Genomic DNA, 19529 nt, shown 5'->3' with positions numbered 1-19529 from the left:
AACAAAGAGAACTCTTTAGAACGAACAAACTAAACTTTTTCATCACTGTTGGAAATCAAAAAATGGCTTATATTTAGAACTTCTGCAATAGAAAAGCACTTTTACACAATTTTTCGTGGGACATATCACTTTCTTCACAAATGAAATATAATAATCTATTGCAAATGTTTATTATTTGATTGGTATTTTGATTATGTAAGTAATGTTGTTCAGTGACTTGGTTGCTTTATTTATGCATTGTTTTTTGTCAAGGCAATAGCTTTTATTTATATAAAAGAAAGTTGGCCATAGAAATGAATAGTTAATAAAGTTCAGAGATCAGTTCAAACTTTTCTGAAGTTAAGGTTTTAAAATAAAATCAGTTGTTCACTGTATGTGTTTGCCTTTTTGTTTTTGCAATCATGCTCAGAAAAATTAATATGTATATTTATCGGCCTATATATCGGCTATCGGCCTCCAAATATAAAGAGTTATCAGTTATCGGTATCGGCCAAAATTTCATTATCGGTGCATCCCTAGATAGAAGTACTCGCGCTGACACAATCTATAAAAACGGTGTCTGTTCCCCGAATAGTGAGGTCAAAATATAAATTTAATGCAGGATCTATAAAAAAATCTGATTGTGATTAAACCAGAAAAATGTAAAATAAATTAAAAACGATTTTTAAAGTTTGGGCTCCTAAACATTAGATCACTCGCACACAAAGCAGCTATTGTAAATGAAATGATCACAGATAATAGCTTTGATGTACTCGGCTTGACTGAAACCTGACTAAAACCAAATGATTATATTGGTCTAAATGAGTCTACTCCACCAAGCTACTGTTATAAGCATGAGCCCCGTCAGACTGGTCATGGCGGAGGTGTTACAACAATATATAGTGATATTCTCAATGTTACTTAATATTCTAAATATTCCCTCACAGTTTAATAGTAATGACTTTATGAATTTCTTCGGTGAGTGAAGCCGAGAGCAAGATATGCCTCATCATATTTTCTGCATTTAGCTTTTAAATGACCAGCACCTGCCTGGGTCTGTGCGACTTCATCTATGGCTTTTCTCTTCGCTTTCACAAACCGATCCATCTCCCATTCTAAGTTATGTCCTTTGGCTGTTTACTTATTTATTTTCTTTTTCTGCTGATGGCCATAATGTACTCGGGGCGGGCGGCATCGGATAGGGGGCCTCAGGGTCTATCTTCGACCCGAGTTTCGAGTTCCTAAGCAGCGCTGCTTAGACCGATGGGTGTGTGTCATCAAAGTACTGCGAGAGCTATAAGAGAGCGCGGACATCTCCTTATGCTTTCTCTCGCTCGCCGTACTTTGATGTCATACACCGATTGATCTTCAAGTCAAGCACACCTCTTTACTCTCGCGTGTCACAGCCTCTGCGATTGAAAAATCAATTTTTCATATTGCGATATTATCGCAAATGCAATTAATCATTCAGCCCTAATACTTATACCATCTAATCAATCTCAGCAATCTGAGCAATCTCAGGCCTGCGCTCTGGAAGTGATCTGTTAATTCTGCTCAAAAATAAAACTAAACTAAAACTAACAAAAATATTAATGAAACTAATAAAAACTAAACTGAATTTTATAGCAAATTTGAAAACGATATTAAAATAAAACGAATTTAAAAATTCTAAACTATAATAACCTTGACTGACAGTCACCACTGATAAGTTACCACTAAATATTGTATAAACTTAATTTGCTGTAAAGTTGCTTTGCAATGATTTGTATCGTGAAAAGCGCTGTACAAATAAACTTGAATTGAAAAACTTGAATTGAATTTGATACGCAAAACTATAAAGCCTCTAAATTATCAACGATCAAAACTTGAATGAAATACCTGTTGTACACAACTGTACACATGCCTTCTGTCCTCTGATTGATAGGCTATACTATAAAAGCATTTTAGATCTTTTAGTATAGTAGGTTTTTCTATGAAATCTTATGTAAGAACTTTTATATTGTTAGTAATATTTTAAAATGCAACTAGGATTTACTCGTCTATCCATACATCTTTTTCTTTTCTTTTTTTAATCTTGTAAAAATGTGAGTAACAAATATGATCCATCAGGCTTTTGAGGAATGTTTATTTGTCCATTTCTCAATCATCACTGTACTACATTTCATTATATGCTTGCCCCCCAAAATAAAATCTACAAAACTATAATAATAATAAAACTAAACATTTAAATATCATCTTACTAAAACATATTACTGGAAGATATAGAGTGACAACTAATATTTATAAGCATTTTATATACTGTTATAAAGATCTCACTGGCTACAATAAACAGTACCTCCAGGATTTCGCGGGACTTTTTTCAGATTTTTGCGGCCTAAATTGACTAATTTTGCTGCAGCTTTTCTCAATTTCCAGTGATATTTGCGGTATTTCTTAGTGTTTTGCAGTGAAAATATACCACAGACAATATTCTTCTAACATTTTTTTGACTTTGAGAACCATTGTAGAGCTCCAGCACCAGTGCCATTAAGTTCTACAGAAGGTGGCACCAGCAGCTGACAGTAAAGCACTCACCCTAATTGCACATGTACATCTCGGAGATGTATAATTGATGTCTGCATTTACATATGCAAGATGTATTTTTTAGAGTGTTTGCTCATCTGCAATACGTTTTTAAGACGTTTATCAGATTACACAGTAGATGTTTCCCAGATCTTTAGCAGACGCCTTACAGATGTACTTGTGCTGTCTGGGTAGTTGAGATGCAGAAAAAATTAACTTTTATTACCGTCATACAAAAATACTCTCATACAAATATATATATATATATTAGGGAGTGGAAATGACTAATAAGCCTATAAGTACTTCTCTGCAGCCATCTACTAGTGATAATTTAATGTATTTTTAAATAAGTGTTTGCTTTCATTATGAAACTTTTAGTTTTATAAATGGGGCAACCTATGAAGGATGAACAAATAATTAAATACTTAAAGCTTTGAAGTGCTGGGAAAGGTTGTGTCAGGCATTTAAAATCACTCGAAAACATTAGACCATTTCTGCCACAAGTTTTACTATGTTAAATCCATGGGGAATGAATGGTGGTGATTTGTGTTTGTTGAACAATGTTTTTCCTGGTTTCCACATCAGTGGCGTTTGTTCTGATATCTGTAGCTTTAACAGAATTCTGCGCCGAATTTGAATGCTTCTCACAAGATTTCACAGAGATGTTATTGATTCTGCGCCAAATTCAACTGCTTTCTTCACTGTATCTCCCATTACGAAAATTTTACGAGAGTTTGCTTGATTTTGCGATAAATTCAGCGATCACAGAATCGCAAAATCCTAGAGGGACTGAATAAAGCAATCAGAATTTTAAAATAAAATGCAAATACAGAATTTGAATATTAACAGCTGCTTCCTTAATCCTCTTCGTCCCAAGTGAGACATAATATTAGCAGCTGCACCAAACTGCATATAGTTGCTCAGATTGGGCTCTGAATAAAACTGAGGTGTTTTTTACCTTTTCATGCTTCATATTCTCTATATCATACTACAGGAGCCATAAAAGCTTGATGTATCAAATATGATACTCAACAAAAAAAAAAACATAGGCCTATGCAAATTTCTGACTAGCACTTCATACGTCAGGCTTCACGGGATTAATATGGAGGAGCGTCATTCAGAATGAGTAAAGCAGCTCAAGCCATTCATGTGCAACACCAGCAGGTCTCCTCTCTCCAATACACTTCCACCATCTGTCTTTGACTCGCAGCAACATGTTCTCACACACTAAAAACCTGATTAGGACACAACCGAGTAAATCAATCATTAAAAATTTTTTTCAAAATCAACCTCTTTTTAATTCACAGCCAATAGAATCATCATATATAAACATACATGATTATTTGAAAAGATGTATTTTGTTTTTTGAATACCCAATGCAAAGAATTGTCAATTAAATAAACTTTTGTAAACCCAGTCAATCTATTCAGAATGAAAGTGTCCAAGCTGGACAATATTGCGTAATAACTGCAAAATCTCTAATGTGTAGCAGAATCTCCTGCACAACCCACATATTTTTAAATGCTCATGACAAACATCACTACCTGCAATTCACAACATCTGTCAGCTGCCTGGTGTTTTTCCTTGATATTAGTTGAGCATTTATGAACTGTTCGATGCTCTCAACATTTTCTCCAATCCACTGTCAATCCCACAATCCACCATGCTCTCATAGGAATTAACTGAAAAATACTGCAACAGTGTAAACACACCATACATCTTCATCAATGTCAAACCACAAATGCGTGTTCACTCACACATTTTGACAGTTCTAGGGACAATAACAGAAACTTTCTTTAACAGCAAATGTATTATTAGTATAAAAGATCTCCAGATGAGCTGTTTAACATGCCACAGAAGCTCAACAAGTATGAAATATCACCCAAGAACTGATACAGGTCCTTAGTAAAAATGTTAACAAAGACTTACAGGTTTAACGAAGCGAGGTCTACATCTTTTCCAAGTACAGCCAGGACCTACTTAAGCACCCCTGGGATACGTGTAGCCTTGGCTAGGAATCACCAATTATATCATAAACCATTATGTGCATGAATGGAAGTTGAACAAATGCCGTCACCATGCATAGAGTAGTCTCTTGTAGTCTCTTTTAGTTCTTGCTGAGTTTAAAGTGTCAGTTTCTGCAAGAGTAAACTCTGTTGGCTTCATCAGATGTCTTACTAATTATACACCAGCTACTCAAAACCATGAGGGAATTATAACGTACGCATACAATGTCCAAACAGAACATGATTTGGATACTGTGGCTCCTAGTGGATTCATGGGGTTGAAAGCTAGTTGGTTTGAAGCCAAAGTCAATCCAAAGACATTTGATGCTCAAAATGCTTATAGACAGACTCTCTCAGACAACCAGGAGTTAAATCATTTGCCTAATGATTTGCTGACTGGTTGGGTCAAACAATGAATAGGTGTCTAGACTAGAGGTTGACCGATGTATCGGTTTTGCCGATTAATCGGCACTGATAGTTGATTGCTGGAACGATCGGTTATCGTCAAAAATCCATGCCGATAGTTTTCCCGGATTGCGTCCATTGCTGGAGCGGCTGAGAAGGGTCTGCTGTCATTATACAGTGCGAGAGTGGCCTCTAGAGGTTGAAATCATTTGCAAATACAGAATTTGAATATTAACAGCTGCTTCCTTAATCCTCTTCGTCCCAAGTGAGACATAATATTAGCAGCTGCACCAAACTGCATATAGTTGCTCAGATTGGGCTCTGAATAAAACTGAGGTGTTTTTTACCTTTTCATGCTTCATATTCTCTATATCATACTACAGGAGCCATAAAAGCTTGATGTATCAAATATGATACTCAACAAAAAAAAAAACATAGGCCTATGCAAATTTCTGACTAGCACTTCATACGTCAGGCTTCACGGGATTAATATGGAGGAGCGTCATTCAGAATGAGTAAAGCAGCTCAAGCCATTCATGTGCAACACCAGCAGGTCTCCTCTCTCCAATACACTTCCACCATCTGTCTTTGACTCGCAGCAACATGTTCTCACACACTAAAAACCTGATTAGGACACAACCGAGTAAATCAATCATTAAAAATTTATTTCAAAATCAACCTCTTTTTAATTCACAGCCAATAGAATCATCATATATAAACATACATGATTATTTGAAAAGATGTATTTTGTTTTTTGAATACCCAATGCAAAGAATTGTCAATTAAATAAACTTTTGTAAACCCAGCCAATCTATTCAGAATGAAAGTGTCCAAGCTGGACAATATTGCGTAATAACTGCAAAATCTCTAATGTGTAGCAGAATCTCCTGCACAACCCACATATTTTTAAATGCTCATGACAAACATCACTACCTGCAATTCACAACATCTGTCAGCTGCCTGGTGTTTTTCCTTGATATTAGTTGAGCATTTATGAACTGTTCGATGCTCTCAACATTTTCTCCAATCCACTGTCAATCCCACAATCCACCATGCTCTCATAGGAATTAACTGAAAAATACTGCAACAGTGTAAACACACCATACATCTTCATCAATGTCAAACCACAAATGCGTGTTCACTCACACATTTTGACAGTTCTAGGGACAATAACAGAAACTTTCTTTAACAGCAAATGTATTATTAGTATAAAAGATCTCCAGATGAGCTGTTTAACGGCTGAGAAGGGTCTGCTGTCATTATACAGTGCGAGAGACAGCATGTGCTATTTGTTTAGACGTGATACTGCACACTGAACAGAGCGGGACACTTCAGACGCGGATTTAAATGCATCCGACAGATGTTTTCCTTTAAATTACATTACATTGATCCCGAATCGTTGTTAATGTACATAATGAATTGTATATTGTGCATTTTCAGCAAAACGTTTGTCTTTCTGTGGCTCTAATAAAGTCTGTGTGCTTCATTTTTAGAGCTATAATATAGGTCACGCTTTCTCTTTCCGTTTGCTCCGTTTTTTAAATGCCGAACTTCAAAGTCATCTATACTAAATTGTTCATTCTTGAAGTAAACTTGTGTCTGTTTGGTGTTTAAATAAACTGTTTTAGACCGCTGCTTGAGTTGAACGCGATGCGTCCGGAGTGTGTGTGATACCGGTGAGTTCTCCTAGACTCAGCACTGCACTTTTATTTTGATTAGATAATCATCAAGTGTTCAAGAATAGAAGCAGTTCAAGTCTGAGAGTATGCATACAACATCCATATGTATATAAATTTAGATGTTTTCCTTTAAATTACATTACATTGATCCCGAATCGTTGTTAATGTACATAATGAATTGTATATTGTGCATTTTCAGCAAAACGTTTGTCTTTCTGTGGCTCTAATAAAGCCTGTGTGCTTTATTTATAGAGCTATAATATAGGTCGCGCTTTCTCTTTCCGTTTGCTTCAAACTTCAAACTCATCTATACCAAATTGTTCATTCTTGAAGTAAACTTGTGTCCGTTTGGTGATTAAATAAACTGTTTTAGACCGCTGCTCAAATTGAACGCGATGCGTCCGGTGTGTGTGATAATGGGGAGTTCTCCTAGACTCAGCACTGCACTTTTATTTTGATTAGATAATCATCAAGTGTTCAAGAATAGAAGCAGTTCAAGTCTGAGAGTATGCATACAACATCCATATGTATATAAGTTTAATGCTATAGCCTGTGTGTATATATTTAAAGATGTGCATCTTTAAGGATGACAGTTGAAATTAAATGGTAACACTTTAAAATAAGAGTTCATTTGTAGCATTAAGATCAATGAAAGCGGTGTAAGTATTGTTCCTTGTTAGAGTGTGTTAATTTCAACATTTACTATTATTATTTTTACTACTACTACTAGTATGGTTCAGTACTGGTTTTGTTAATAAAGCACTATTTTAGTTTTTGTTCCGTATCAATTTTAAAACAATCGGTTAATTAATCAGTATCGGCCAGTGTGGTCCAACCTAGCTATTGGTATCGGCAATATCCACTATCGGTCGACCTCTAGTCTAGACTCGGGATGCTCCGATCTGCCTTTTTCGCCTCCAATACCTAGGGTTCGGTATTGGCCGATACCGATTCGATACCAGTGAAGTCCCACCCATTTAAGTAAATGTAGAATTTATATATCTGTGTGTGGAACTGATAATCATTCTTTCACAATCTACTAGATACAGACTACTAAATTATAAAGAAAAATAAAATAAACAATAAATATGAAAAAATATAGGCCTAAGTATATTTATAAATCTATGACAAAACTTTATCATAAACTAGGTTAGTGGATAATTCGGCAGCAAATGTTATTCTAGAAAAATCAGTGCACAATAATTTTAGAAATCCAAATAATTAGTGAAAAAACTGTTTTGTGGGGAACAAATAAAAATGCTGCACTAAATATGGTAAAATGTTACACATTGCCATGTGTATTAATTATAAAATCCATTCATTAAAAACATTCATGAATGTATTTATATACAAGTATATGCTATTAATCTGTGTGTGGAACTGATAATCATTCTTTCACAATCTACTAGATACAGACTACTAAATTATAAAGAAAAATAAAATAAACAATAAATATGAAAAAATATAGGCCTAAGTATATTTATAAATCTATGACAAAACTTTATCATAAACTAGGTTAGTGGATAATTCGGCAGCAAATGTTATTCTAGAAAAATCAGTGCACAATAATTTTAGAAATCCAAATAATTAGTGAAAAAACTGTTTTGTGGGGAACAAATAAAAATGCTGCACTAAATATGGTAAAATGTTACACATTGCCATGTGTATTAATTATAAAATCCATTCATTAAAAACATTCATGAATGTATTTATATACAAGTATATGCTATTAAATTAAAATACATTTCTTTTAAATGTATAGCATTTTTTTAAGAAGGCAACAACATATGATAGATACGATAGGACAAAACATATACAGTGCAGCACAAACTGTTTTTATACAGTCTATGAGCACGAAGCGCTTACAATGTGTACATCCGGTGCGCAGAATGATGCGCTTGAAGCAACATGGCGTCACAGCCTGTGTTGCTTCAAGCGCATCATTCTGCACACCGGATGCGCACATTGTAAGCGCTTCATGTTAAAAACTGCAAAGCACAAAGGGAAGATAAATTGATGCGTAGTGTATTATATCTGTGCAACAGTTATTGAGCCTTTCTTTTAACGGTTTTAAATTTCAGTTACTGTGCACGTTAAAAACTATTTATAGTCTTTTCTACGCCCGTGTTTTGTTCTCACAGAACAAAGGTAGCAAGTAACAAAACAACATTAAACTCCGGCAAGAAGATAAAGTCCTTTTAGCAAAATCATAGACATGCATTTACAAATCAAGTATAATGGGAACACAGAATGATCTTGGAGAGAGCTTTACCGAGTTGACTGCTGTAACCGAACGCGACCAGGGTTTAAAGGCTGAACGAATGACTGACAGCCACAGCGGAGAAAAGAGTTTGTGTGAACTTTAATGTAAGGTCTTAAATATTCATATGTAGCTCACATTAAGCTATCGTATGGCTTCAGAAGTAACACAGAATAATTTGCACAATCAGGAAAAATTTAAAATAAAACCTCTCGGATTTGGATCGGCCCTCTCTGACCAATACCCGATCCGAGAAAAATGGCACTATCGGAGCCGATACCCCATATGAATATCGGATCGGCGCATCCCTAGTCTAGACGTATAAAGACGGCTTATCATGTGTTCATGTATTAAATGTCTGTCAGCATTAAAAAAGCAGCAACGTTTCTGAACAAGCTGTTTTTGAACATTAGTAGCAATAGATTGTCTTGAGTTTGAAAATTTACAGAAATCTTTTATTTCAAGACAACTACCATACTTCAGGCATGAATTAGCTATGTATACAACAATCAGCATTTACCTGTTGACAAGTTGGTCGAAAAGTAAACTCTGATTGAGGTGTTCGAACTGGGACTTCCTGATGCGACGGCTTCTCTTGAGCTCAACATGACCGTTCATGCGACCGTGGTTCCCATCTGATGTAGAATCACCCCTCAGACTCATTCGACCTATGGGTTAAAAAAAAGGAGTTACTAAAACCATTACCTAATGATGAAGAATAACATCATAATGACATCAAAACTGATGTGAATCAATTTCTTTGTGTGTACTGTTGCGCCTATTAGTTTAGATTTTTCCGTGAGTCAGATAACATTAGGCTGCACGAGCCTCAACTGACACAACCTTGATACTGTCAAAACATTATAGGTTATCAGTCACCGTTTACTCTGAAAATAATAAAATCAGAATCATTCTCACCAAAGTTTCGGTGCTGCCCTAGTTATTGTTTGTTACTGATGTTTTAATCAGGTTACTTGTCCGGTCAGGCAAGTAAAAAATTCTCTTTCACTTGCCCCTTCACAAAATCCACTTGTCCGGGGACAAGCGTTAATGTCGAGCCCTGTGATATTATCTGACATATTTTTTCCATCAATAACTTATACATAATACATAACTGTATGTATACATAGGTGACCAAATTTCCATTCTATCAATTTCTGTTGTTTTTATGCTTTTTTTATAAATTTTTTTTAACTAAAGCTTAAAAAAGGCAGCATATTTAATTTGAGGGTTACAGATATAAAGTGTTAATCCTTACAGTATTACATTAAGTTCTCTTTCGTTGTCTTAAGTTACCATAAACGGCTAGGAAAGAAATCTGATGCGTGTCAAAATATTGTAATTTTTGGGTGAACTCTTCATTTCAGGAATCATTAAGTAAATCAAAATAAATAATATACTCTTACTGTGTCCATTCTGCAAGGCACCAGTGGACAACCTGGAAGACAATGTGAAATTCCATATTCATTTCAAATAATAATACTTCTTCTTTTAGCACATAAATAAGAAACAAACATTTAAAGAATTTTCTCTGAATCTAGAGAAAATAACTGTAATTGTTTCTATGCGAGTAAAAGCAAACCTAGTCTAAAACCTAATTTCCAACAACACTGAAAATTCCCAAACTCAATCTGAACTGTAAAGTCTCAAGTATTAAGATTAAGCAGATCGGTTAGCAAATGGATCTAAAGCTGCACAATTAATTAAAACAATTATCAGTTTTAAGGCTGATTTATACTTCTGCGTCTGAGCTACGCCGTTGCCTTTACGCCATAGGCTATGCGTCAGTTTTCATTTACACTTCTGCGTCGACGTGCAGTGCACATGCAAACCGCTAGTCTGCCGTGTCCACGGGCATGTTACTGGTGTAACCCACAGTACCACGGCAAAAGCTGAAGAAGCAGCGGCTCGTCGGAGAAGCATTATAGCAGTGACGGCGGCAAATAAACATCAAATCATTAAATCATAATTTAAAACTACAAAATGGAGACATCAACAGAACAGGAGAAGATGGCATTCTTTAAATCTCCACAAGTACTTGTACCATGGCAGATCAACATTGTTTGTCGCGGACAACTACTGATGTATAGGGCTGGGTATCGAGTTCGATACTTTTTAGGCACCGACCGAATTGCCTCGATATCATCGAGTATCGAAAAACATCTCGTCGTTCAGTACCAAATTTCGATACCTAAGGGGTTAATCTCATCAGCGTCAGTGAGCCAATAAGCCTGCAACACACGACAGATCGATCAGTGTTTGACATCCGCGAGAGTGATTCGAAAGCGCACAGAGCAGTCTGCTCTCTTGGTACTGTAATACACCGACCGGTCTGCACAGTTGGTCTGCGTCAAGTCGAACACACCTACTAGTTTACACCGGTTACACTCAGAGATGTGGCGCAAACGTGAGGCTGTAGTGTGAATGCGTCCCAGCCCCCTTAGGTGTAAGGCTACATTTACACTGGCGCGTTTATGTTTTAAAATGAAAATGATCCTCGTCATACTGGCGTTTCAAGCCGGCTTTCCACTATCTCTGACAAGCGACAGACCACTCATTCGGTCATTCATTTCCAATGGAGAGTAGCGCAAGAGCTGCGTGGAGTTCCGATCATATGCAGATGTCCGTTCATACTAATGTTACACGACCGAAAGCGCGTGTTATGTGACCATTCATGCAAACTGTAGCATCATGCTACATAAGGAAATAAATAAGATTTATATTCCATTTTTACTCAAAACTCACTTTAAACCACCATCGAGTGTTTGTAATAACTTCCGATTGCCGTCTAATGTGTGTTTTGGCCATGTATTGTTGCTGAAATTAAATGTTATTACCTCTGACTCGGAGTCAGAGCAGCGATCATGGAAGAGAGAACACAAGCAGACAGCGCTGGAAGCTGCTAACGCTCATCAGTAAATTAGTGGAAAATAAATAGAAATCATTATTCTGTCTGAGCTATGCATTTTAAAACTAGTGTAAATGTAGCCTAACAGATGTGCAAACTGAAGACTATTTGAGCTTTATTAAAACTATTTGCACTGATTTATTCTGTTGGTTACATTTTGTTCCTTTGTGCAGTGGCTCAGGAGACGAGTCTTTGAGTTTGTATAAACATCAACAAGCTGAAAAATAAAACCAAGGCTTTTTTTTTTTAGATAATGTAATCTTGTTCAAATTTATTTCATAAAATTGGTATCGAAAAAAGTATCGTTCAGGAACCGGTATCGAAGTCAAGGTATCAGTATCGATATCGAAACAATTTTAACAATATCCAGCCCTACTGATGTATAATGCTATGTAGTATAATAAATTATAAGACACTTGTTCTTTGCTTTGTTTTATTTTATATAAGAAGGTGTAACATTAAAATATATTAAAGTGCACATAAACACATCAAGTACATACGGAGGGAGGGGTTCTAGCAGACCAATCACAGCGCTTGCGGTCCGCGTAGAATTGACGCGCTGTTAGATTTTTGGAGAGGTGCACGTCAGGCTACGGTGTAGGTTCGACGCAGAAGTATAAATTGGGCTTTAGCATTACAGCTTCTGTGATTAATCTTGAGAATTATTTCAATTAGATCTACTTCTGTTTCTTTCTCAAAATGCTCCATTTAAAATGTACTTTTTGCAATAGTTGAGCATTACAGCCAATCAAGGCCAACAATTCACAAAAAATGTTTTTTTTATTGGTCTTAAGTATTCTAAATTGTTGAGATAGTGAATTGGTGGGTTTTTGTTAAATGTGAGCCAAAATCATCACAATTAAAAGAACCAAAGACTTAAACTACTTCAGTCTGTGTGCATTGAATTTATTTAATACAAGAGTTTCACAATTTGAGTTGAATTACTGAAATAAATGAACTTTTCCACGACATTCTAATTTATTGAGATGCACCTGTACATTGAGTGCATGAATGCAACACCCAATCACAGGCCTTTATATTAGTCTTTTTAGCCAGCCTTATGCACACTACAGACTATCATGATAGCACACTACAATGAGTGCAAAAGAAACATTGCCTGAAACCCAAAAAGAAGTCTTCGAACCAAAGCAAAATTACTGGCAATATGTTAAATGTTATGTTGCTCGCTTGCCATGCAGACGGTGTAAAAAAACTAAATACACTGTAAGCAACACAAAACTAAAATGCAGCCATTATAATCAGCTAAACCTAGACATGATATAAATAAGAGATTTTTCGGAACAGCATTTCTTTGATTACAATGGGATGGGATCATCAAATAAGTATTACTCATGCAGCTCTACATCGATTGTCAAACCTCACCTAGTACAGTGTTTGGACATGGTCCACGGGCCTCTCTGGCCTTTACTCTGGGGACTTGGAGAAGTATCGGTAGAACTTGGTGGCGTCTGTCTGCGTGTCCGCTTGGACGGCGGGGACAAACGTGGACTACTGCTGTTAACATCACTGCTGGGCTCCTTCTGTAACAGACAGAGGTGTGCAGGATATTAAAAAGCTTGAAGGAGCATGCAGAATACACAAAGAGAAATATAATGACAGAAAGTCCACTCTCAAACAAAATCTGCACTAGGGACACTCTGTGCAACATAACAGCTGAGTCCTTGAGCCGCCTAAAAAAAACCTGCGGATTCATGCGACACAGACTTCATCATTCTCTACTGATCCTGCGAGCGACAGACTCATGTCATCTCCTCCCAGATTTCACTCTAACCTCCCTGCTGACTAAATAACTCTGATTAACACATTTACACCACCCTAACACATGTAAGGTGAGAAAATAAAGAAACAGTCTACTGATGAAATCAGGCCAGTGTTATAATACTTCATAACCAATTAATTCCCATGACTTTTCCAGTTGTTTGCAAATTACTGGATAAGAATTTTGTTAAAGCATTCAAAGTCAGAATGAATAGCTAAGGAATCATTTAGAACGACTTGTGAATCGGTTTGATGACTCATTCAAAAAAAAATCATCATTCACACATAAATAATACATCATTACATCTTGCAAAAAAGTTACCGTACATGAGCAAAAATTTTTTTTGAAAAATTGATATTTGTTAAAGAATTTATGACTTTTACTATTATTTTTGATTATTCCACACCAGGAAAACACAATTTCAAAAACCTCAAATGCATACTCATTAAAGAAATGTTATAAATTGCATTGAATTCATTGATATTTCCAGGTTTTCAACGACTGTGGGGAAACCTTCATGAAATCAGTCAATCTAACTGAAAGGCTGGAGATAAATTAAATAGTTAGTGACATTACACAAGTACAACATAAAGAATCTTCCGTTAAAACACTGACCAAATTAAACGCCAGACAAGAGGAAAAGCCTAAACCTCTTATGCCAAAAACTTGTGGCAGTGGTATAGGATTTTTTGTTCAAATAACTCCATGAACCTTGACAGCTAGCAAAGAACTATAAGTAAAATGCACACATGTATTGTGGTGGTAATGATGATATCAGATGGCAACAGCATGGAACTTTTTCACTGTGATATATACCACAGTACTGCATACCAGAGTACCATGGTGCATGGTCAAACAGCACTCTAATGTGCAAAACATCAACCTGTGTCAAGAGCCGATTACACACCGCAGCTAAAGTCACACAGAAACACTCGAGTTCAAAGTTTACTTCACAAAAAAAATCACGAACAATAACTGTTTTAAGCCACAAGGGGTCTGTCTCAGCTGAGCTTTTCCCTTCCCCCAACACTAGCTTGTTTTATTGTTGAAGACACGCGGAGGACGAGACGGTTTTCGTCCGACAAAAGGTGTCAAACGCGCTTATGTTTTGACGGTTTATCGGTGTCTCTCGAGCGCAACAAACACACACAGCAACAAAACAACGCTCGATTCGCGTAAGCGAGTCGGTTCAATCGAACTGTTGTTTTCGGTGATCCGATTCACTTGATTTATTTATTTAGTCATTTAACGTTCAAAAGCGCTCCAAGTTCTTTTACAGATAATTTCTTGCTAAATTCTCTCAACGGGTTTGTAATAAAACTATACTCGTTTTACATAAAATGATTAATTTCATATTGGTGTTGTGACTATTACTTGTTTGACAGACACGTTTAAACAGACATTTTTACACCAGCTTGAAAATTATACTGTCAAATATTAAGTTATATATGGTTGTCAGTATTTACTGCAAAAGTTATCCCCTACATTAAAGTGCCGCGCAAACACAGCGAATCGGTTCGCTCGAATCATTCAAAAGAACCGGTTCAACAGAACGATTCGTTCGCGAATTGGAAACCAATATAACAAAGACAACTTGGGGGCACTGAGTCCATTAAACCAGCCGGCCGCCTTCAGTAAAGCCCAGCCATTGTGTGTGTGACAAAACACATAAAACTAAGCGACACGCCGCTGTCGTGTCATTAAACTGCAATTTCTGCAACGCCAAGTATCATTCAAGGCGCAATTTGGGAACAAAAGAGGTGGACAACCATCCGTTTATCTATACATCCATCCATCCATCCATCCATCCATCTCCAAAAGGCCAGAGTGAGCAGCTCGCTAACCGGCTGGCGGAGAGAATAGGCTGCCGGTGTCTCTCTCTTCCTTACACGGCTGCTGTGCTCGTCCAAGTTTGGGTTGCTCCTCTGAGACGACCTCGTCCGGCCCGAGATGAAGGGACTGATGGGCTTGTGCTCCGAGCTCTTTCTGGTGTTCACCATGATTGCTGTCTGTCCCCGCTGATAGACAGATCCTGTCCTGTAGCTCTTGTCAGCTGCTTGCGTTCTGACTGTGTCTCAGCTAGTGGAGTGCCGAGGCGCCATTTCTCTTTCTTTCTCTCTCTCTCTCTCTCTCTCTCCCTCTGCTGTCAGCCAGCCGAAACTCTCCGGCGAGCCACTTCCGCTACAGAAAAAAACGAGACTTCGCGCGCTTCTACGAAGTTGGCGCCACAGAAATTTTGAAAAATAGATTTTTATACAAAAGCTGCGCAAAAGTAATAGAATGCGTTTTTGTTCTTTTAGTTATAGTTACTCTGTTGGTGTTGGCAGTCAACTAATGTTTTAGTACATTTAATTATATATTTGGTGAAGTTGCACAGTGTGTTAATGTGTGTTAATCGTCATTCTAACATTTGATTTAGTAACAAAAAAGTGATCCACGATCTCATACTATGTTTGGACATGCTATGTTCAAAATGTTGAACATGTTAGTAACATGGTATTTGTAAGTACCTTGGACAGTACCGTGGAGTATTATCAAAGCATCATATTACCAGTTTCACTGTACCACTACCACAGTACTTTTTGTTGGGGTTATATTTACACTGTTGTTGGCACAAAAAAAAAGTGAATATGATGTGGTTTAAATGAGACATATTATAGATTGGTAGGTTTAGGTATATGTAAGGTGGGAGGAGTTGGATCTGGATCCAACCACACCCCCTGGATCTTGTGTTCTGCTGTGAGGACCATCTCGCGCCGTGGGTGGAAACTTACAGATTAAGGGGCGGTGATATTATAATGAGATCCCTTTGCAACCAATCAGATGAGCTCATTTTTTCAGGCAGAAAAAGGCTTACCAAAACAAAGTTACTGCCTGGGTTAATCTTTTTCACGTTTCCTTGGTTGGTAGATGCACCGGGGACCTGATTATAGCACTTAAAACCTGGAAAAGTCCGATTTTCATGATATGTCACCTTTCAATACAATTTATTTTAATAATTATTATAATTTAAAAAACTGAAGATGTCAGGGACATTCAAAGGGACTTCCAGAAACGGAAAAGGATGGCGATTATTATCATAAAAAGTCATGGAAAAACCATCTAAATTCTTGGAAAGTCATGTAAGATTGAATGTATGAAGTATGAATTTTTAATACATTTTCATCCCGTACAAATGTACTCTAACATCTTTATTCTAATCAAGTTGTCAGGCAAAATGTAATTTGAGTCATTATAGCAGAGAAGTCATTTCATTTCCAAGTTCAACCAGATGGTTTGACTCTGAGTCAGTGCAGTGCACTTAAAAACACCCTAAATGTGATCATCTTTGGCTTAAAAAAACGTTATTGATAGTGTTAGTGTGTGTGTGTGTGTGTGTGTGTGTGTGTGTGTTACATCCTCCACTAGTGGCACCAAACGGAACTACAACAATAAAGATCATAGGAACTGTGATGTCACTTTGTAGGCAAAAACCCGGAAGCGAGTTAGCATTTTAGCACTTCCAGTTCCATTGTCCCAGAGTCAATGGTTTTTTTGAATGGGAGTTTGGTTAAATACCCTAAAATAAGGTCCGTGGTTCACACAAGCTCAATATACTTTTACATTTTATTCTACGACATAAAACATCAGTTACACCCCACTTGTGATTTTTTAAAACTGTTACGTTTCTTTAAAAAGACGGTTGCTAACAAGTTGCTAAAAGGGACTACAGACGCTGTCGGAGATATTAAATGTCATATCACGCCGAACAGTTTATCAATTTACAGTATATTCCAATTGTAGCATATTTTATTGTACAATTAATTGTAGAATAACCAATTAACTGTTTACTGCATTTTATATTGTTGTTCGACAATGTATTTTTAATTTTTTTTGCTTTGCCCCGAAATGCAACACTTGTCTTTGGATGGAAGAGGATCGTTTTATCGCTTACTGATACGGAGACTCTGGGTTCGGACCACAACGTAAAATAATATGATTATTCCATGTAAACACCACATTTACCGGCTTAGTCACGGTGAAAGTGAAACTTTAATGATGCATAGTGCTTAAAGCCACGATAAAATTAAATGTTTACGGCCACAAGCAGCTGTTAGAAAACATTGAGGGTTTTCTTGAAGCAAGGATAAAATAGCATTCTGTGTACCCATCCTAACAAAACGATAGCTGAAATGTGGTACTTTATTCACTAAAATAAGTTTAATCTTACCATATCCAAAAACTCGCTCACTCTGCTGTTATTTAATAGATTAAATGCACTAGAATTTTATTGAATAGTACATGGAGACGCGTTTTTAATTCAAATATTCATATTAATCAAAGGTTTATTCACTTTTAATGCACCTTATTTCGAAATGTACAGAAATACGTGCTTTCATATGTCCTTTAGTTAGGATTATTTCATTTATTCACTATACTATTTATTACTAATGTCTCATTTCAGTTTTAGTTTGGCTCTAGTTTTGTTTTTAATTCCAGTTTATATGAAAAGGTTCATATAGCGTGGATTAAAATGCATGTACAGAGTAAATCCTTTTCACTGAACTGGTTAAAAATAAGTTTGAAAAGTTGCGGGAAGCATGGTGGTGGTGACGTTGAAGGCGAGCGACTGTGGAGGTGTAGTTCAATTATAGTCTAAGTTTAGCTTTTAGGTTCTGGCGCTATTTCATGAACTATGATTGAACAGAGCTTATTTTTTGCGATAATACAAAAGCCTATGGAAAAATCCCATTGGCTTTTTGACGAGGGAACCAGTGCGATGCTAACAGTCGATCCGCATACAAAGTGATGTCATAGTTCCGCCATAAAGGTTTCCCAGAACATTCCCCGTCTTCCATTGGTCGATGAAACTGATAGCCTCACCCTAAATTCACCCCATTGGCTGAGAGCTTCTTCAAACTTTTCTGATTGGCTAGCACGCGTGGCCGGCCGCTCACTTTATTGGCCGTTTACAAGTTTATAGCTGTCAACTGTGATTTCACAGGTGGACGTTATTTCAGTAATATATGTCAGCTATAGGGTCAGGTGATGTGTGCTATTAAAAATCACTTCTAGAAGCGTTTATCTGTACATAATCCATACAATACATACATAATCTGTACATAATTAACCCATCTCTTTTAGAGAACTACAGACCGGTTTCCCTTCTTCCTTTCATTGCAAAAACACTTGAACGAGCTGTGTTCAACTAAGTCTCTGCCTTTCTCACACAGAACAACCTCCTTGACAGCAACCAGTCTGATTTCAGAAGTGGACATTCAACCGAGACTGCCTTGCTCACAGTTGTTGAAGCCCTAAAACTGGCAAGAGCAGATTCCAAATCTTCAATACTTATCTTACTGGATCTGTCCACTGCTTTTGACATGGTTAACCACCAGATCCTCCTGTCAACTCTATTGGCAAAGGGCATCTCAGGAACCACATTCCAGTGGTTTGAGTCATATCTCTCAGATAGGTCCTTCAAGATATCTTGGAGAGGTGAGGTGTCCAAGTCGCAACATCTAACTACTGGGGTGCCTCAGGGCTCAGTTCTTGGACCACTTCTCTTCTCTGTCTTCATGGCATCACTAGGTTCTGTCATTCAGAAACATGGCTTTTCATATCACTGCTATGCTATTGACACTCAACTCTACCTCTCATTCCATCCTGATGATCCGACGATAGCTGCTCGCATCTCAGCTTGTCTAACAGACATTTCTTGCTGGATGAAGGACCATCACCTTCAACTCAACCTTGCCAAGACAGAACTGCTTGTGATTCCATCAAACCCATCGTTTCATCACAATTTCACCATCCAGTTAGGCACATCAACCATAACTCCTTCAAAAACAGCCAGAAACCTTGGAGTTATGATTGATGATCAGCTGACTTTCTCAGACCACATTGCTAAAACTGCCTGGTCCTGCAGATTTACTTTATTCAACATCAAGAAGATCAGGCTCTTTCTTTC

General features: G+C 37.0%; 1 protein-coding gene across 1 annotated transcript in view; it reads right to left on the bottom strand.

The window, feature by feature from the left end:
• The window catches only part of LOC107603081 (ATPase family AAA domain-containing protein 2B-like), a 69198-nt gene extending 53427 nt beyond the window's left edge, over nucleotides 1–15771 (bottom strand). The window contains exons 1-5 of the mRNA XM_016295778.1: nucleotides 15469–15771; nucleotides 13183–13340; nucleotides 10298–10329; nucleotides 9412–9559; nucleotides 81–82 (exon numbers count right to left, since the gene is read on the bottom strand). Of these exons, the coding sequence (XP_016151264.1) occupies nucleotides 81–82; nucleotides 9412–9559; nucleotides 10298–10329; nucleotides 13183–13340; nucleotides 15469–15579 (451 nt within the window). The 5' untranslated portion in view covers nucleotides 15580–15771. The remainder of the gene's footprint in view (nucleotides 1–80; nucleotides 83–9411; nucleotides 9560–10297; nucleotides 10330–13182; nucleotides 13341–15468) is intronic.
• Between the last annotated feature and the right edge of the window lie 3758 nt (nucleotides 15772–19529).

This window comes from Sinocyclocheilus grahami, unplaced genomic scaffold (genome assembly GCF_001515645.1).
Source record: "Sinocyclocheilus grahami isolate Dianchi unplaced genomic scaffold, SAMN03320097.WGS_v1.1 scaffold340.1, whole genome shotgun sequence".
NCBI classification, from domain to species: Eukaryota; Metazoa; Chordata; class Actinopteri; order Cypriniformes; family Cyprinidae; genus Sinocyclocheilus; species Sinocyclocheilus grahami.
The sequence above is the reverse complement of the archived record's forward strand: the minus strand, read 5'-3'. Positions and strand labels throughout refer to the sequence as shown.